The 20316-nt window shown below is 39.9% G+C and overlaps 1 protein-coding gene across 1 annotated transcript in view; it reads left to right on the top strand.

Annotated features, from left to right (window-relative positions):
• LOC102858785 (ATP-binding cassette sub-family A member 3-like) overlaps window positions 1-20316 on the top strand; it is a 176786-nt gene that overhangs the window by 105380 nt on the left and 51090 nt on the right. The window contains exons 17-22 of the mRNA XM_006892700.1: window positions 1996-2158; window positions 4702-4999; window positions 11399-11645; window positions 11776-11984; window positions 16275-16490; window positions 20061-20225. Coding sequence (XP_006892762.1) covers window positions 1996-2158; window positions 4702-4999; window positions 11399-11645; window positions 11776-11984; window positions 16275-16490; window positions 20061-20225 — 1298 coding nt within the window. The remainder of the gene's footprint in view (window positions 1-1995; window positions 2159-4701; window positions 5000-11398; window positions 11646-11775; window positions 11985-16274; window positions 16491-20060; window positions 20226-20316) is intronic.

Raw genomic sequence — 20316 nt, 5'->3', positions numbered from 1 at the left:
ACATCTCTCTTTTAGACGGTTCTCTCCCTCCTCTGTTTCAGTGCAGTATACATTATTGAACCCATCTTACTCAGTCTCTCCCCAACCCCTATTTCACTGATTCTGTGTTCCATCTCTTCAACTCTGTTCATATGTCCCTCCAGCATATTTACAGCATCTGAAACATTGGTCCTCATATTTTGGATTGTGATTTCTTATTTTTCCAGAGCTTCTCGTGCCATGTATGTTTTATCTGTATTGTTTTGGATTGTTTTTTTAAGTTCCTCTTAGTTTTTGCTTGCAGTGTCCTTTAAGTCTTCAAGTTTGTCTTTCACCCACTGAAAATAGTCAATCATTGTTCTTTTAAATTCTGTGTCAGAAAGTTGCATCAGACTTTTTTGCTTCAGGAAATCTATTGATAGTGTGTCATTTGGGGGAAATGACATATTGCTTTGGGCTTGTGTAGGGTGTGAGGTAGCCTGCTTCCTATGTGACATTGCTGTGGTAGTGTTTTTCACACCTGGGGTGATAGCAGGCTCTTGGTCTGATGTCATTGCTCTAGAAGAGGGTGGAACAACTACCTTGCCTGAGTTTCTCTCTGAACTTTGGACTCAAAGGAGGACTTGCTTCAGTTCAGGAGAGATAAGACCTGTGAATTAGCAGCCTCCTCTTTCAGACAATTGCTGCAGCTAGGCCATTCCATGGTGCTCTGGGATAAAGGCAGCTCATGTTTTGGGAGAGAAGAGGAAATGAAATGGGTTCACCTGTGACACTGATGTCTCTGGCACAGTTCAAAGCGGTGGCAGTGGCTCATCCTTCAGGCATTGGGGCTTGGGCGTCCAGGCATTGGGGCTGGGGTATCCAGGTGTTGGGGCTGGGGCATCCAGGCATTGGGGCTGAGGCATCCAGGTGTTATGGCTTGGGGCATCCAGGCTGTGGAGCCAAGTCATCCACATGGTGGGGTCATGTCTTCCAGGCGGCAGGGGCGGGACTTCCAGGTAGCAGGGACAGGAATCCCAAACAGCAGGGCCAGGACTTCCAGGCTACAAGTGGAACATCCAGGCAGCTGGACTGGGACTTACAGGTGAAGGCCGATGCCAGGCTTCCAGATGGTGAATGGGAACATCCAGGCATCTGGGTAAGGTCCTTTAGATGGCAGGCTCAAGGGGTCCAGGCAGCAGGGCCAGGGGGCCTCCAGTCAAGGTGGGGTTGGGGGGAGGGGGGCAGCACCAGGCAGTGGTGCTACAGGCAAGAGACCATCCAGGACACACTAAGAAATTTTTAAGGTAAGTACCTAGTTAATTGACTGGATACTTGGCGTAGAAGCGAAGTGCCTAGAATCAACATGCCTACAAGCCTGTCCCCATCATTTTATAAATTAAGGAACATTTTAGTTACTCATGGAGATGTATTTTGAATTAAAATATAAGGGGGTAACTTTAATCGCTTCCACTTATTTAATGCATGTTGTTGTTTTTGTTGTGTGTCATAGAGTTGGAACCAACTCATAGCTGACCCACAGGTGGGTTTTCAGAAGCAGTTAATTGCAGGAGAGGAGATTGCCCATCCTTCTTGAACCATGTGCCTTCAGTATTGCAGTGCAGCTTCTTGCCATTAGGCCACCAGACCTCCCTATGTTGTAACAAGGTGCCATCAAGTCAAGTATGAACCATAATGACCCTATAAACAACAGATCTGAACCCTGTCCTATCTTGTACCATCCTCATGTACGTTATAATTGTTTTGGTGGTTTTTTCATACTGTGCCACACTCATAGAAACTTTGCTATGGGTTGGCCACAATCCTTTATGTAGTTATTGGTAACCAATAACACTATTCAAACAGTGTTACTATGTTTACTCCATGTTATTATTTCTGCTTATCAATGACAAAGGCAAAAGAGTCTTCCAAGTTAGATATTTTTTTAACATTTCCCAAATAGATTTAAACTATGAATAAAATTAAATGCTTTTTTTCCCTTTTTTTGTTTTTGTATGTGTATGTGTCTGTCTGTAGGGTCAATAAACTGGCAGATCCCCAGACTCAGGATATCCAGTCCCCTTCATTAAATGGTGAGAGGTTAAGCAAAATCGAGAAAAAGACAATGGATGTACCCAGAAATTATGAATCTACTCCAGCCACCTGGAATAAATTTGCTGCCATTCAGTTTAATACTGGGGTGAGCATATTCACTAAGAATGTAAACTTGATATGCTTGGTTTAGGTGTAAGAGCAATACTTTCTAAAATAAAGTTTGGAGGTTAATGATAGAGGACCCAGTTAGGTATGGAACAGTCTGATGTAGAAGAAATAAGAGTCTAGATAAAAAACAAATCATAACTATAACTCTCAATATTGTTATTTCTCAGGATCACTTGGAAAAGTTCTCATTCTAATCAATTTTTTTGTTCTATTCTATGACATCACTTAATAGTTAGGACTACTGTATTCAGAAGATAGTGATTTGTCAGATTTAGGGCTATTTCTTACTCAAAACCTCAGTATGTATGCTGACACACTTGAAATATCAGCCAAAGGGTCAGACCCTTCCTATATAGAAGACGTTCATCAAGTCTGAAGAGTTTACTTTCTTATGAAGATCTTGAAAACAATTGTTGTTAGGTGTCATTGAGCACGCTCCACCTCCTAACCATCATGTGTAGAGCAGAGTGAAACCAGGTCCAACCCTGTGCCAGCTTCACAACTCTGCTGTGCACTGTATCAGTCCCTCATATTGAAAGATTTCCTCTCTTTCATTGTTTTGCCAAACATGAGTTCTTTCTCAAGGGACGGGGCCCTTGGAAAAACACTCCCAGAGTAGGTGAAACCTGAGTCTTGCCATCCTAGCTTCTAAAGAGCATCCTGACAACAATTCTTTCAAGACAGATTTGTCATTATTTTTCATTAACAAAACAATTCAAAGGTGTAACCTCCTCTTAAGTCTTTTTTGTTCATTATTCCACTGTCACATACATGAGAGGTGATTGAAAATACCATGGCTTGAGTCAAGTACATCTTGAACTTTAAAGTGATATGCATGTCATTTTGTACTTTAAAAGGACTTTGGTGACAGATTTTCCCATTTCAATACATGGTTTCTTGCCTGCTGCTTCCAATGTGGATCCAAGCAAAATGAAATCCTTAAAACATCCATGTTTTCTCCATTTATCATGATGGTTGCTTATTGGTCCAGTTGAAAAGATATTTTTCTTCTTTGTGTTGAGGAGATGTAATTGTCACAAACATGGATCTCTTCCAGTGGGTTGGCCAGGCAGCTGTCTTCCAGGTTTATTGGTATTGTGTTGTGTGCTATCGACTTTTCTGTGACTCATAGCAATCCTATGCACAACAGATCTGAACCCTGCCCTTTCCTGAATTAGTCTCAATGACCCTAACACACTTGCTTCTATTACCCCAGTTACTGTGTCAAAACATCATCTCATCCAGGGTGTTCCTCTCCTGTGCTGTCCCTCCATACTTCCAATGAAACACAAAGGTTGGTAGTCTCTTCTCAGAGATAAAGAAAGTATAAGTAAGACACACACACACACAAGAGCTCTGGCGGAATTGTGCTGTCAACCCAAACACATGTGGTTTGAATCACCAGCTGTTATGTAGGGGATGGGCAATCTCCTCCTGGGTCATTTACTGCCTCTGAAAACCTGCAGGAAGCTCAGGGATATGTGTCTGTGTGTGTGTTTGTGTGTCTCTGTGCATGTGTGTGTCCCTAAATACATGCTATCTACAAGAAAGGGGAAAAGTGTCAGTTAGAAGACTTAAGGTATACCTGATCCAAGCTATGGTTTTTTCAGTTGCTTCATTTGCATCTGAAAGATGAACAATGAACAAGGATGACAGAAGAAAAACCAATACCTTCGAATTGTGGTGTTGAAGAAGAGTATTGAATATGCAATGGACTGCCGAAAGAACAAAAAGTCCGTATTGGAGAAAATGCAACTAGAGCTATCCTTAGAGGCATAGTGAAACTTTGTCTTCCATAGTATGAGCATGTTGTCAGGAGAGATCAGTCCTTGGAAAACACATCATGCTAGGAAAGTTTGAAGTCTTTATCAAAGTTTGAAGTCTTTATCAAAGACTTCAGCAAAGTGAAGAGACAATCTGTATTATTGGGGAATATAATTTGGGGTACTATATATCTAAAACAACAAACAGCCAAGTCAAAAGAATGGGCAAAACACTTGAATAGATATTTTATCAAAGATAAAATTACAAATGGCCCATAAATACATGAATAGATAGTCAATGTCATTAATCATTTGAGAAATGCATATCAAAGTTACATAGAGATGTCATCTCATGCCAAATTTTTTAAATTTTTTTTTCTTCTTAACTTAATGTGTGCCGTCGAATTGGATCCAACTGACAGAGGAGGAGATTGCTGCTGCTTCTCCTAGAGCATCTGGTGGATTCGAACTACATGCCTTCGAGATTGTAGCACAGCTTCTTGCCACTAGGCCACCAGAGTTCCCTTCATGCCTACTTTTTAGGTCCAAAGTCAGACCTTGTCCTTTGGTCTAATCTCTTGCACAAATAAAACATTTATCTAATATTTTTGTTTACATTTGTCGTGGGAGTTCATTAATATTTTATGTGTATATCTTTTCTATAAAATTTTGATGCATTTGTCTTAATAAGTTTTAATATGAATCTCCAACTTGATTCACTCACTCTTTTAATACTATATTTCTCTGCTCATTTTAGTTCCCACTTTATTGTCAGCAGTTTCGTTCCTTGCTCATAAAGAGGGCACTATTTAGTTGGCGCAACTGGAAGTTAATATTGCTACAAATATCGGTAACTGTGTTTGTCACAAACTATCTCTTAAAAGCTGTGGACTTAAGAGAAAAGAATATGTATCCCAGAGAAATGAATTTGGGTCAATATGGTCGAACCATTGTGCCTTACTCAATTTCAGGGAATTCTTACCTGGCTCTGAATATCATAAAGAACCTTGAGATTTTTCTAAAATCTAAGAATCAAGAACTTCGGGAAGTGAAAGGTAAGATCTGTGTTTGAGAAAAGTAAGATCTTGTGTGGAGAACAATTTGGTTTTTTTTGTTTTTGTTTGTTTGTTTGTTTGTTTGTTTGTTTGTTTTTTGTTTTTTTCAATTTGTATTATTAACAGACAATGGAATAAACCTACAGTATTTAACTTCTTTTTGTATTAGTCACCTGTATCATCCAAAAAACAAACAGAAACAAACGTGTTGTGGTCAAGTTCATTTCAACTCATAGCAACCGTACAGGCCAGAGTAGATCTGCCTTGTGCTGTTTTCAGGGCTGTGATCCTTACAGAAGCACACTACCAGAGGCATGACCTTTGTTTTGGTTAGCCCAGTTCCCTAAAGACTACACCACCAAATCTCCAAATGACTAAAATAATATTATTAAAATATCAAACCATGGCAATTATCACTTACCAAATGTAAAAAAAAATCAATGAAAACATAGAAATGATAATAGCATCGCAAATGGAAAGTCTAGAACCAGAAAGTTATTAAGTTATTATAATAACTAGAGGTTATGTCAAGCTGAAAGAACTGAAAAACAAATTCAAGCCTCGAGTTGTAGTACTGAGAGAGGAAAATCTTGAATAATCCAGGCAGCATCATAAGAAGATGGCAAGATTTGATTGGAGAATTTTAATGTTTTTCATTTATCATTGTAAAACCAAGGACGATTTTATAACTTTTTTGTACGTAGCTTTTACATGTAGGGCAATCTGTCTTTAAGTAGGGGTAAATTACTCTAAAAGAAATGAATCCTAGATAGTTTTCCCTTCAAGTCAAGCGTCTTGTTGTTTAAATAAACTTCTTGTTTAAAATGGGGGGAAAAAAAAGAAGATGGCAAGAATACACAGAATTGCTATACTAAAAAAGAATTGGCCAACACTGAAATAGTTCATATGACCAAGTATGACTAAAAGCCAATGGTAGTAAAGGAAGAAGGTCAAGCTGCACGGAGGGATTGGTAAAAAATACAACCTGAGGAATTAATAGGATATCGTTGACATGTTTCAAGTATTAGATGCAGCCATGGATGTGCTTACCAGTCTACGCCAGGAAATTTGGAAGACAGCTACCTGGTTGACTGACTGGAAGAGATCCATATTTGTTCTCATTCCCAAGAAAAGTGATCCAACAGAATGTGGAAATTATCAAACAATACCATTACTATCACATGCAAATAAAAGAATGCTGAAGGTCATTTTTAAATGGTTAAAATTGTGCAAAAAACAAGGAACTGCCAGAAGTATAAGCTGGGTTTAGAAAAGGCCGTGGCACTAGGGATATCAATGCTGATATCAGATGGATCCTGGCTGAAAGTAAAGAATGTTGTTGTTATGTGCCATCGAGCTGCTTGAGACTCATAGTGACCCTATGTACAACAGCCCTGAAACCTGCTCTATGCTGTGCCAACTTTACTGTCTCTGACACACCTATCCTCATTACCCCAGTCACTGTATCAGTCCATCTCATCAATGGTCACTCTTTCTCCATCCCCCCACCCTTCCAAGCATGATGTCCCTCTCCGAAAACCGGTCTCTTCTTGCAACATGTTCAAAGTATGTCAGACAAAGCCTCAGAATCCTTGCATCTAAGGAGCTGCCTGGCTTCACCCTCTATTGGACAAATCTGTTTGTTCTTCTGGCAATCCATGTATTCAGTCTCTCCTCCATCGTTGCTCAATGGTATCAATTCTCTCTCTATCATCCCTCGTCATTGTCCACCTCTCTGATGCATTGCAAGCAATTGTGAAGACTATGGCCTCGATCAGGCACACTTTAGTATCCAGACTGATGTCATTGCTCTTCAGTACTCTGAAGAGGTCCCTGACAGCTGACTTTCTCAATGCAATTCATCTTTTGATTTCCTGGCTGTGGTACCAAGAGTGTTGACTGTAAAGCCAAGCAAACTAAAGGTGTTAACAATCTCAATCTCTTCACCATCCATCCTGATGCTGCCAATTGGTCCTGTGGTGAGAATCTTTGTCTTCTTGATGTTGAGCTTCAATCCATATTGAAGACTGCAGTTCTTGATCTTCTTCAACAAGCGCTTCAGGTCCTCCTCAGTTTCAGCAAACAGGGTTGTGTCCATCCACATGATGCAGGTTGTTGATGAATCTTTCTCAAATCCTGATGCTACATTCCTCCTCATATGGCCTAGCCTCCCAGAAGATCTGTTCCACATAGAGATTGAAAAGGTATGGAGACAGAATATATCACTGGTATACACCCTTTCTCATTTTGAAACATGCATTGTCTCCCTGCTCTGTTCTGACGACTGTCTCCTGGCCCAAGTATAGGTTTCACGTAAATACAATCAAGTCTTCTGGGATTCCCATTCTTCTCAGAGTCAGTCACAGTTTGTTGTGATCCACACAGTCAAACGCCTTTGCATAGTCAATGAAACATTGATAGACATTCTCTGGTACTCTCTGCTTTCAGCCAAGATCCATCTAACATTCGCTATAATATCCCTAGTGCCACAGCCTCTTTTAAACGCAGCCTGCACATCTGGCAGTTCTCTGTTGATGTGCTTGCTCCAGTCATTTTTTAATAATTTTCAGCAGTATCTTGCTTGCATGTGATATTAAGGATATTGCTCAATAATTTTTGCAATATGTCAGGTCACCTTTTTTTGGAATGGGAACAAACGCAGATCTCTTCCAGTCTGTTGGCCAGGTGGCTGTCCTCCAGATTTCTTGGCACAACTTAGTGAGTCCATCAGTGGCAGCATGTATTTATTGAAATATGTCAATTTGTATGCCATCAATTCTTGGAGCCTTGTTTTTTGCCAGTTCTTTCAGAGCAGCTTGAACCTCTTCCTTCATTCATCACCACAGGCTCTTGCTCATACACTGTTTCATGAAATTCTTCTGCGTCAGTCAATTCCTTCTGGTACAGTAACTCTGTATACTTTTTCCATCTTATTTTAATACTTATTGGATTATTTAATATTCTGCCCAAAGCATCCTTACGTATTGCAACTCGAGGCTTGAATTTGTTTTTTCAATTCCTTCAGCTTAAGAAATGCTGAGTGAATTCAGCCCTTTTGATTTTCTTAGTCCAGCTCTTTGCACATTTCATTGTCATACTTTGCTTTGTCTTCTCAAGCTGCCCTTTGAAATCATCTGTTCAGCTCCTTCATTTCTTGATTTCTTCCCTTTGCTTTGGCTCCTCTGTGCTCTAGTGCAATATTCAGAGTCTCATCTGACATCCATCCTGGTCTTTTCTTCTTCCTCTGTCTTTGTAATGATCTTTTGCATTCTTCATGGATGATATTCTTGTTATCCTCCCATAACTCATTTGATCTTCGTTCATTGGTGTTCAAGGCCTCAAACCTGTTCCTGAGACGGTTTGAAATTCGAATGGGATAGACTTAAGGTCAAATTTTGGTTCCTGTGGATTTGATTTCATTTTCTTCAACTTCAGCTTGAACTTGCCTATAAGTAGTTGGTGGTCTGTTCCACAAACAGCACCTGGTCTAGTTTTCACAGCTGATATTGAGCTTCTCCAGCATTTTTTCCACAGAATCAGTCTGATTCCTGTGTGTACCATCAGATAAAATCTATGTGTATAGCCTGCGTGTGTTTCTTATAAAAGGTATTTGCAATGAATAAATCATTGAATGTGCAGAAGTCTATCATTTTATCTCCAGCTTCATTTCTGTCACCAAGTCCATGTTTTCCAACTACTGATCCTTCTTCCCTGTTCCTGACTTTTGCATTCCAGTCATCCATTATTACTGCATCTTGATTGCATGCTTGATCAATTTCTGGCTGAAAAAGTTGGTAGAAATCATCTGTTTCCTTCTCTTTGGCTGTAGTTGTCAGTGCATATATTTGAATGATAGTGTATTCATTGGACTTGCTTGTATGTGTATGGGTATTAACCTGTCACTCACCACATTGTATTTCAAGATGGATCTGTGCTTCATTGACTATGCACAGTCATTTAATTATGTGAATCATAAGAAATCATGGCTAACATTGAAAAGAATCCCAGAATGCTTAATTGTGCTCATGTGAAATTTATGTCTAGACCAAAGAGGCTATTGTGCGAACAGAGCAAGGGAACGCTACAGGTTTAAAATTAAGAAAAGTATGCATCAGGTTTGTATCCTTTCTCCATACCTATTCAATCTGTATGCTGAGCAAATTAAAAAGCTGGATTCTATAAAGATGATGTGGCATCAAGGTCAGAGGACGATTCATCAATAACCTGTGGTAGGCAAATGACACAACCTTGCTTGCTGAAAGTAAAGAAGACTTGATGCACTTGCTGTAGAAGATCAAAGACTACAGCCTTCAATATGGGTTGTATCTCAACAATCAAGAAAACAAAAATTCTCTCCATTGGTCCAATAGGCAACATCATGATAGATGGAAAAAAGATGGAAACTGTCAACAACTTCATCTTACTTGGATCTACAATCAATACCCTTCATGACAACAATCATGAAGGATAGCAGGAGACATTTGAACTGGGTAAGTCTATAGTCAGGGGCCTTTCCAAATTATTGAGGAGCAATGATGCCCATTTAGAGACTAAGGTGTGTCTGACTCAGACCATGGTTTTTCAGTCACTTGTTATACACCTGAGAGCTAGACAATGGATAAGGATGCCAGAAGAAAAATTGATGCGTTTGAACTATGGTGTTGGAGAAGAGTACTGTCTATCCCATGGATTATGAAATGAATAAACAGATAAGTCTTGGAAAAGGTGCAACCAGAGCTATCCTTGGAGGCACGGGTAGCACAGCTTCAACTTGCATACTTTGGGCATGTTACTATGAGACGGTATTCCCTAGAGTATGACAGCATGCTTGGAAATGTGGAGGAACGGCAAAGGAGAGGAATACCCTTAACCGAGTGAACTGACACAGTGACTTCAGCAGCAGGCTCAAGTGTGGCACAGGATAGGACAAGGTTCAGCTCTGTTGTTCATAGAATTGCCAGAGTCGTGCTTGACTCGACAGCACCTAACATCAACAACAGGAGAGGAGAGATAGGGGCAGAAAAATATTTAGAGAAATAATGGCTGAAAAATTCTCAAAGTTGGTGAAACATTTATTTACATATCCAAAAGTTTGATGAACTCCAAGCAAGAAAAACACAGATAGCCACACCTAAACATGCTATAATGAAACAAAAGTCAAAGATAAAATCTTAAAAGCAGCAAGAGAAAAATGACTGAAGATAGTCCAAGTGTACTCAATAAGATGAACAACTAGCTTTCTATCAGAAATCATGAATACCTGAGACATTAAGATACTAATGCATACGAAGTACTGAAAGAAAAGTACTGTCACCCAAGAGTCTTGAATCAAGGAAATATTTTCTTCATAAATGAAGAAATTAAAACTGCTAACTAAAGGGTAACCATTTTGCCCATAGAATCTTTCAGTATTCCAACACAAGTCTTGGATTTGTGAGAGCTGGATAATAAATCCCCAAGACTGAAGAATAATTGATGCTTTTGAATTTTGATGTTTCAGAGAGTATTGAATATACACCATGGTCTATCAAAAGGGCACATCAATCTGTTTTGGAAGATATCTCACATACTTTGGGGATGTATATTGCCAGGAGGGGCCTGTCCTTGGGAAAAAAAAAGAAATCGTGCTTAGTTAAGAGTCAACAAAAGAAAGAAAGATCTTTAATGAGGTAGATTTACACCATGACTGCAAATAAGGGCTTGAGCGTGACAGAAATTGTGAGGATGGTGCAGGATTGGGCGAAGTTTCAATCGTTGCTCACGAGGTCACTGTGACTCAGACAAACCTAACAACCACCACCAAATGTTGGAAGTTTAATCTCACTAACCACTCCATTTCCAGAAGTTGGAAAGGGAGGAAGATGTGACAGTCTAAGAATTAGAGCCTTAGAAGCCACATAGTTCTGCTCTACCTTGTATGGTTGCTGTGAGACATATCAGCCAACAGCACTGAATCTGAGAAATACCAAGAGAAGCAACCCAATGCCATGAGTTGCAAGATCGATATCATTAAGGTGTTCATTCTCCCTATACTAATCTATCCATATTCCAGTAAACATTTTGCAGAAATCAACACTAATCCTAAAAACCCTAGTATGGAAAAGCACATTACCTAAAATAGTGACACTGTTTTGTAAAAGAACAGGTCGTGTTTGTTTTGATAGGAAACGAGCAAGAAATTGTTATTGACTTAACCATTGTCTGTTGTTGTTGCTAAACTACATGATGAGAGTCTTGAAGCAATTGATGATAGGGTAGCATTCTCGAAGAATAAGAGGAAATTTGAAATAACCATTGGGAGAAGTTGGAAAGGGAACAAAGAAACAGTTTCTTCCTTTTCAATACACATATCAAGTGATACATGTTGACTCACTAACCCAATTTCTTTCTTTATTCTAGGTAATGTTACAAGTTACATATTGCAAAATAAAGAGTGCCAGAACTTCTGCATCATTGCACTTTCCATTAAGGTTGAGCAAGACAAAACCATTTTGACTATTTTATTCAATAATGAGGCATATCATTCACCTGCAACTTCCCTGACGGTGTTAGACAACATTCTTTTCATGTCACTTTCTGGCCCCAAAGCTTCCATTACAATCACCAACAAGCCTCTACCCCTCTCTCTTTATGGTACTGATTTGACGTATGTATGATTTTCCTCTTGCTCCAATTGAAATTTATTACATTCCCTTGATATCTGACCATAGACATTTGAAACGAACTACTGATACTAGCTTTTTTTTTCTTTACTACTTTTATTCAATCTTCTGTAGGCCTACAAATGGAATCCAGGTAGCATTTTGCATGTCTTTTGGCATGGCTGTTATAATCAGTAGCTTTTGTCTGCAGACAGTGACAGAGAAAATTACCAAGGCAAAGTACATCCAATTTGTGAGTGGAGTCTCCATCCTAACTTACTGGCTCTCTGCTTTGTTGTGGGATCTTATCTGCTTCTCCATTCCCTGCTGCTTACTGCTGGTGAGTGGTACCAGAAGTTCCCGGCAAGCTCCTTTTCCTCACAGCCTCACATGAAATTCCTGTTTGACTATCTGTATCTTAAAACTTGTCAAGAATGTGAAACTACTTTGGCAGATTATACAGATAATATATTATTAAAAGATCAGTATGGAAATGTTCTTCCTCATATTTCTTCAACAAGAGAGAAAAAAGTTTTTCTTGTCTTTTTTCATATGCTTACTCAATATGCCCTGGCCCGAAAGTAGCAAATAATTGTTAAGACCATGGCCTGAATCAGGCGCACCTTAGGCTCTAATCTGACATTATTGCTCTTTAGTACTCTGGAGAGGCCCCGGCAGCAGACTTTTCCAGTGCAGTTCATCTTTTGATTTCCTCACTGCTGGTATTGAGTATTGACTGTGGAACCAAGCAAACTGAAATTATTCACCATCTCAATCTCTTTTCCATCTATCATGATGCTGCCAATCAGCCCAGTGATGAGAATCTTTTGTTTTCTTGATGTTGAGCTTCAATCTGTATTGAAGACTGCAACACAGAAGGATCAGCATTCCACCCCTCGTGATTTACTCCCTTTGAAAACCCACTAGAGGGCCATCTATGAGTCAGTTTTGACTCGACAGTACTCACCAACAACATGATATAGTTTGATTAAGGAATTAGTAGTTAATTACACAACCTTGCTCACTGAAACTGAGGAGAATTTGATGCATCTGCTGCAGAAAGTCAGCTGATCGAAGTTCTATCATCTACATAACACACGATGTTGATGAGTCTTTCTCCAATCCTGATGCCACATTCTTCTTCGTAAAGGCTAGCATCCCAAATAATCTGTATACATTTTCTTAAAACACTGCTTCTTGACTACAAACTACTTTCAAGAATCTCTTCAGGGTCTAATAGAGGCTATTCTTAGTTTAACCATGACATCCATGTATTAGTTTTCCTATTAAATAATATACATTGCTCCAAAAATAGAAGTTCTGCTCTCTCTGAATATACTGTGATTTCCATCTAGTAATAATAGATATTTTAGAAAATAATTTTTGTTAATAGTTCTAGCAGTTCTCTTCTTCCTAATTTAGCACATTCTAAATATATGCTTTTCCACCTGACTCAGACATTCTTCTGGTACTCCTTGCTTTCAGCCAAGATCCATCTAACATTAGCTACAATATCCTTAGTACCACAGCCTGCACTTCTGGTATTTCTCTGTTGATGTGCTGTCCCAGTCATTTTGGGATAATCTTCAGCAAAATCTTGCTTGAATGAGATATTAATGATACTTTTTGATAATTTCCACACTCTGTGGGATCACCTTTCTTTGGAATGGGAACAAATATAAATCTCTTCCAGTCAGTTGGCCAAGTGGTTGTTCTCCAACTTTGTAAGCACATCTAGGGCAGCATCTGTTGGTTGAAATATGTCCATTGGTATACCACCAATGCCTGGGGCCTGATTCTTAGCCAATTCTTTCAAAGCAGTCTGGACTTGTTCCTTTATCACCATAGGCTCTTGCTCATATGTTGTTTCATTGATCATAACAAACTGTGGCTAACTCTGAGAAGAATGAGAATCCCAGAACACTAGATCGTGCTGATGCAAAACCTATACTTGGACCAGGAGGCAGTCATCAGAACAGAGCAAGGAAACACTGCATGGTTCAAAATTGGGAAGGGTGTACACCAGGGCTGTATCCTGTCTCCATACCTTTTCAATCTTTATGCAGAACAGGTTATCTAGGAGAGTGGGCTCTTTGAGGAGAAATATGGCATCAGGATTGGAGGAAGAATCATCAACAATCTGCGTTATGCAGAAGACACAATGCTGCTTGCTGAAACTGAGGAGGACCTAAAGCACTTGCTGTGGAAGGTCAGAAACTGCAGTTTTCAGTATGGATTGAGACTCAATATCAAGAAAACAAAGATTCTCACCACTGGGCCAATTGGCAGCATCATAATGGATGGTGAAGAGATTGAGATTGTTTACAGTTTTGGTTTTCTTGGATCCACAGTCAACACTCTTGACACCAGGAGCCAGGAAATTAAAAGACATACTGCAATGGGAAAGCCTGTAGCTGGAGACCTCTCTAAAGTGCTGAAGTGCAAAGATGTCAGTCTGGAAACTAAGGTGTGCCTTATACATGCCATGGTCTTTGCAACCACTTGCTATGCATCAGAAAGCTGGACAATGACTAGAGATGATAGAGGGAGAATTGATGCCTTTGAGCTGTGGTATTGGAGAAAGTATTAAATATACTATGGACTGCTAGGAGAACAAACAGGTTCATCCTGGAGAGGGTGAAGCAGGGTTGCTCGTTGGAGGCAAGGATTCTGAAGCTTCATCTGACATACTTTGGACACGTTGCAAGGAGGGACCAGTCCTTGGAGAGGAATGTCATTCTTGGGAGAGTGGAGGGACAGCGCAGGAGAGGAAGACCCTTGATGAGATGGATTGATTCGGTGACTGGGGTAATAATGGAGGTAAGTGTGTTGGAGATGGTGAGATTGGCACAGGATAGAGCAGAGTTCAGGGCTGTTGTACATAGGGTCACTATGAGTCACAGGCAACTCGAAGGCACATAACAACAACAACAACAACAACAACAACCTGGCTCAGAAAGGCCCTTTGTAGTAGAAATGATTAACATACTCAGCTCCCAACAGAAAGTGAAAGGATGTAGCTTCAAGTTCACACAGAAGTGCCTCACAACAAAGACTTAACGATCTACTTCTGAAAAGTCAGCCATTGAAAACCTTAGGGACTGCCGTTCTGTTCTGACATATGTGAGGTTGTCAAGAGTCAGAATAAATAGCAACTCAATTATCAGTTGCCTGATTATCAAGTGAATTTTTTAATTGAAATAGAAGACGTCTGTATTGCAGAGATGGAGGTGAAGTTAGTAGACAGATTTCACTCAGAAATCAAGAGTCTTATAGCAAGGAATGTTGCAAAGAAGGTAATATATGCCAGCAAAGAGAGGAATAACTCATTCACGAAATAGAATACTTTCTAAAAGTTGAACTTAGAAACTCTGTTTGACCAAATTAATTCACTCCTAGGAAAATACCCCAAGGAAATTCAAACTGAAACACATATGGAGAGTTGTACACCAATGTCCATAGCACTGTTCTTCACCATCTTAAGAAAATGGAAACAGCCCAAATGTTCAACCACTACTGAATGGATCGAGAAATTGTGCTACATTTGCACAATGGAATACTATGCAGCACTCAGGAGCAACGATTTAGAAAAATACGACATAATGTGGAAGAGACTGGAGAGCATTATGCTGAGTGAACTAACTCAGTCTCATAAGGACAAATACTGCTTAAGACTATTATTGTAAGAATGGAAAGATAAATAGAATATGTATGTGAACCCAAGGTGGGGAGCAGAAGGATAAGGAACCACAGGAACAAAACCACAGGGTTGCACAGTTTGGTGTGTGGAAGGAGAGTGGGGAGGAAATGGGAAGGATCTGGGTGAAAAGATAGCATAATGATGGGCAAGATCCAATGGGATTAATTTTATAAAACATAATGCATGGGAATAATTGTACAAAACACAATATGGATGAGGAATAGTGTAAAACAAGTGTATACTAACTTTATAAGTAAACCAATTTTTTTTCATTTTCCAAAAAAATTTATTGAAATTCCATTTTTATTAGTTTATTGAAAAAAAAAACAACAAAGATCTTAACTCAGTGATCACATATATAAAGGCAAAGTAAGCAAACCAATTTTTTAAAGTGGAAAAAAATAGAACACTTTCTAGGTAATTTTGTTCCAGGGGAGTATCATCAGAGTTGAGCTTAATCATTACATAGACTTTTATTATGGAGATTTTTTTTTTTAGAAACTGTTCTAAATAGTAAGAAGTCATGGTGGCATAGTATATTGTGTATGTGTTGGACTTTGAATCTATGAGCCACAGGAGAAAGACAGGCTGTATCCTTCTGTTAAGTGGGTCAGCCTCAGAAACCAGATTGGGGTGGGAGAGAGCAGAAAGGAACTCATGAATCAGAGTAAGTGGGAAGGCTGGGGTCTGGTTTCCATAGAGTGAAAAAGGAATTGTAATCATTCTGTTCACTAGAAAGCCTTCTTCAGAGGGAAGGCTAATTCACTTCAGGTCCATGCCTAAGGCTTTTAAAACAGTGTATAAAATCATTTCTGTGAAAAGCTCTAGGCGCTAACAAAGGCAACACTTATTTCCTAACTGTTCTGGCTTGGTTTTATTTCTTGCACAGAGTGCTTCACCTTGCTTCTAATGCTACCTTCTGTGTCTCAGGGAGTATTCAAATACCGTGGAATTGATGCATTTGTCGTGGATTACCACTTCCTGGACACAATGATGATATTTATGCTATATGGCTGGTGTGTTGTCCCTCTCATGTATCTTGGGAGCCTCCTGTTCTCTAGTAGCACTGTTGCCTACATCAAGCTCACCGTATTTAACTATTTGTCATCTGTTACCAGTATCATCATTCACCACATTGTACAATACTATGGTAAGAGGGTTACGCATGCTTGTTCCTTTACCAGGGCGACACAATAAGTAAATGAGGGTTAAACAGCCTAAGGTTAAGAATATTACTTGTTAAGCAGTTCATTTTCTGGAACCCTTCAAAACTTTTTTTTTCCAAAATCTGTGTCTTTATAAAGTAGATGTTGTTGTTGCTATGTGCCACTGGGATTCATAGCGACCCTATGTACAACAGCCCTAAACCCTGCTCTATCCTGTGCCAATCTCACTGTCTTTGTCACTTCTACCCCCATTACTGCAGTCATTGAATAAATCCATCTCATTGAAGGTCTTCCTCTCCTGCACTGTCCCTCCACCCTCCCAGGCATGAATGACTGTGCCCTCCTTGCAATATGTCCAAAGTATGTCACATGAAGCTTCAGAATCCTTGCCTCCAAGGAGCTGCCAGGTCTCAGTCTCTCCAGGACAAACCTGGAGTTTGTTCTCCTAACAGTCCATGGTATATTCAGTACTCTTCTCCAGCACCACAACTCAAAGGCATCGATTCTCCTTCTATCATCTCTACTCATTATACAGAGAGAGAAATAGATTGAAAGAGGGAAATGGGAAAAGGGTGAGGGAGAAGGAGAAAGAGAGCAGCTAAACTATCAAGCTAAACCATCCTCGTTAAAGAGAAAAAGACTAAGAGATTAGTAAGCATAGTGTTTTCTCTCCTTTGAAAGCTTCCCTCCTGCAAGGAGAGGTCCTGGAATTTTAACGTCTTAGCAGTACTTTAGAGAAAGGCAAGAAAGTAGAGAATGCAAAAGTCCCAGGCTGTGACTCCCTGCTAACTTAATGAGGTACATAATCTTTCCAAGGGAAACAACAAAATGTACAGATAATAATCATTAAACCAGTCTGCCTGCCTACCTTTCAGGCCTGGTTTCAGCTGAATGAATTCCTAGAGTTTGAAATGTAAAGAAATCTGATAGAGCCAAACATTGTAACAAACTTAGATTTTGCATTCTTTTCTATCTATCCCCAAGACATAATGTTGTACTGTGTCAAGAAAGCTTGAGCCCCTGGGCTAAATGGCAAACTGAGGGTTGTATGTAGATAATCACTTGCTCAATTAAAACTATTGTCACTCTCCTTTATACAACCCATAGATTTTATTGGTCACTTGTTCTCAGAATTTCTCATGTTACCTATTCTTTCTCAAATGTGGTTCCTTTCTAAGATTTTCCTCTGTTAGACCTTTGAACTTTTCTACCCCAGTGTTTACTTATTCCCTCTTCCCCTCAGTAGAGTTGATGATCATTTCTCATAGGAGATTCAGTGCATCCTCCCTCCTTGCAGACACTTTTATTGTATTTTACCTTGAATTCAGATCCATTTGTTGTTATGTGCCAATAAGTCACCTGCGAATCATAGTGACCTACGTACAACAGCTCTGAACCCTGTCCTATCCTGAGCCAATCTCATCATCTCCAGCAGACCTGATCCCGCATCTTCAGTCACTCTATCAATCCATCTCATCCTGGGCCTTCCTGCTGCACTACATGATGTCCTTCTCCAAGGAATGGTCCCCCCTGGCCACATGCCCAAAGTATGTGAGATGTATCTTCAGAATCCTTGCCTCTAGGGAGCAGCTCAGTTTCACTCTCTCTAGGACTGACCTGTTTGTTCTCCTGGCAGTCCACAGTATAGTCAACACTCTTCTCCAGCATCACAACTCAAAGGCATCAATTCTTCTATCATCCTTAGTCATTGTCCAGCTCTCTGATGTATAGCAAGGAACTGTGAAGACCATAGCCTGGGCCGGGCACAACATAGTCTCCAAACTGACATTACTTTTCAGTTCTCTAAAAAGAGCTCTTTGACAGCAGACTTTCTCAATGCAATTTGTCTTTGATTTCCTGACTGCTGGTGCCAAGAATGTTTGTGGAGCCAAGCAAGGTGAAGTCATTAACAATCTCAATCTCTTCTCTGTTTGTCATGGTGTTGCCAGTTGGCCTAGTGGTGAGAACCTTTGTTTTCTTCACGTTGAGTTTCAGTCCATATAGAATACTACAGTCCTTGATCTTCTGCAGCAAGTACTTCAGGTCTTCCTCAGATTCAGCAAGCAGGATTGTGTCATCTGCATAATATAGGTTGTTGATGAGTCTTCCTCCCATCCAAATGTCACATTCCTCCTCATACTGTTCAGCCTCCCAAATGATCTGTTCTGCATATAGTTTGAAAAGGTATGGAGACAGCATGCATCCCTGACATACCCCTTTCCTGATCCTGAACCATTCATTCACTTCTGCTTCCTGGTCCAAGTATTGTTGTTGTTATGTGCCATCGAGTCACTTGCAACTCATAGCGACCCTATGTACAACAGCCCTAAACCCTGCTCTATCCCTTGGCAATCTCTTGTCTCTGGCACACCTACCCCATTCCCCAGTGACAAAACCAATCTATCTCATTGAGGTTCTTCCTCTCCTGCGCTGTCCCTCCACCCTCCCAAGCCTGACATCCTTCTCCAAGGACTGGTCTCTCCTTGCAACATGTCCAAAGTATGTCAGACAAAGCTTCAGAATCCTTGCCTCCAAAGAGCGGCCTGGCTTCACCCTCTCCAGGATGAACTTGTTTGTTCTTCTAACAGTCCATGATATATTCAATACTCTTCTTCAACACCAAAGCTCAAAGGCCTCAACTCTCCTTCTATCACTCCTAGTCATTGTCCAGCTCTCTGAAGCATAGCAAGTAATGACAAAGACAGTGGCCTGTATCAGGAGCTCCTTTGTCTCCAGACTGACATCATTGCTCCTCAGTACCTTGGAGAGGTCTCTGGAAGCAGACTTTCCCAATGCAATTAATCTTTTAATTTCCTGGCTGTGGAACTAAGCAAACTGAAGCTGTCACCAATCTCAATCTCTTCACCATCCATCATGATGCTGCCAGTCAGCCCTTTGGTGGGTTTCACAAAAGCACAATCAAGTGTTCTGAGATTCTCATTCTTCTCAAGGTTAGCCACAGTTTGTTGTGATCCACACAGTCAAATGCCTTTGCATAGTCAATGAAATGTAGATAGACATTCCTCTCGTATTCTCTGCTTTTGGCCAAGATGCTTATTTCCCATGTCTTCATAAAGTCTTCTCTGTTCCTGGAATGGACTTTAAAGTCAGAACCTACTGGACAGCAGTGAGTTGAAGTTTACAAGTACATTTAAGACAAGAAATGTGAGAGATGTTTGATACTGGTTTCCTGATTGTATCAGACTACAGGAAGACAGCGACCAAAAGTCTTCTCTCAAACTCTGACTGACAAATCTGTGCTACTAGCTATCACAGGTGAACATATTTAGTGGCTCACGTACTAGTGTTTTCTCAAGGATCATCTGCTGGATTGATAGTTCTGCTTCCGAATGGTAGCATCTTCTCAGGAGGTTTGCTGCTTTGGGGAGGGTCATTGCTTTCTTTTCTTTTTTTTTTTTTTTTAGAAAATGTATACTTTATTTGGTATTAACAGGTTTGAACATATTCTTTCTTTTAATTCCATTCATTGATTGTTACACAGTCCTTGCTTTCTTCCATCTGAAACTTACACTCTATCTTCTTTTTCATCACAGCACATGACCTGTCTATCTCCACCAAAACCATCATATTTAATTCACTAATGGTCCTTCCTAGTTACAACTTTGCAATGTGCATCAGCAAGTTCTTTGATAACTACCAGGTGAAAAAGCAGTGTTTCAAGAAATTCCGATTTGTCTACATGGATTGCAAAAAAGTATGTGAGTATCTGGGAGTAAGGACTCCCCACTTCTCTAGCAACAACCTGCTCCTTTACAGATAGATGTCCATATTTAAGTTTAGATCTTACAA

This window comes from Elephantulus edwardii, unplaced genomic scaffold, assembly GCF_000299155.1.
Source record: "Elephantulus edwardii isolate Elephantulus edwardi_28Jun2011 unplaced genomic scaffold, EleEdw1.0 scaffold00117, whole genome shotgun sequence".
Lineage (NCBI taxonomy): Eukaryota > Metazoa > Chordata > Mammalia > Macroscelidea > Macroscelididae > Elephantulus > Elephantulus edwardii.
The sequence above is the reverse complement of the archived record's forward strand: the minus strand, read 5'-3'. Positions and strand labels throughout refer to the sequence as shown.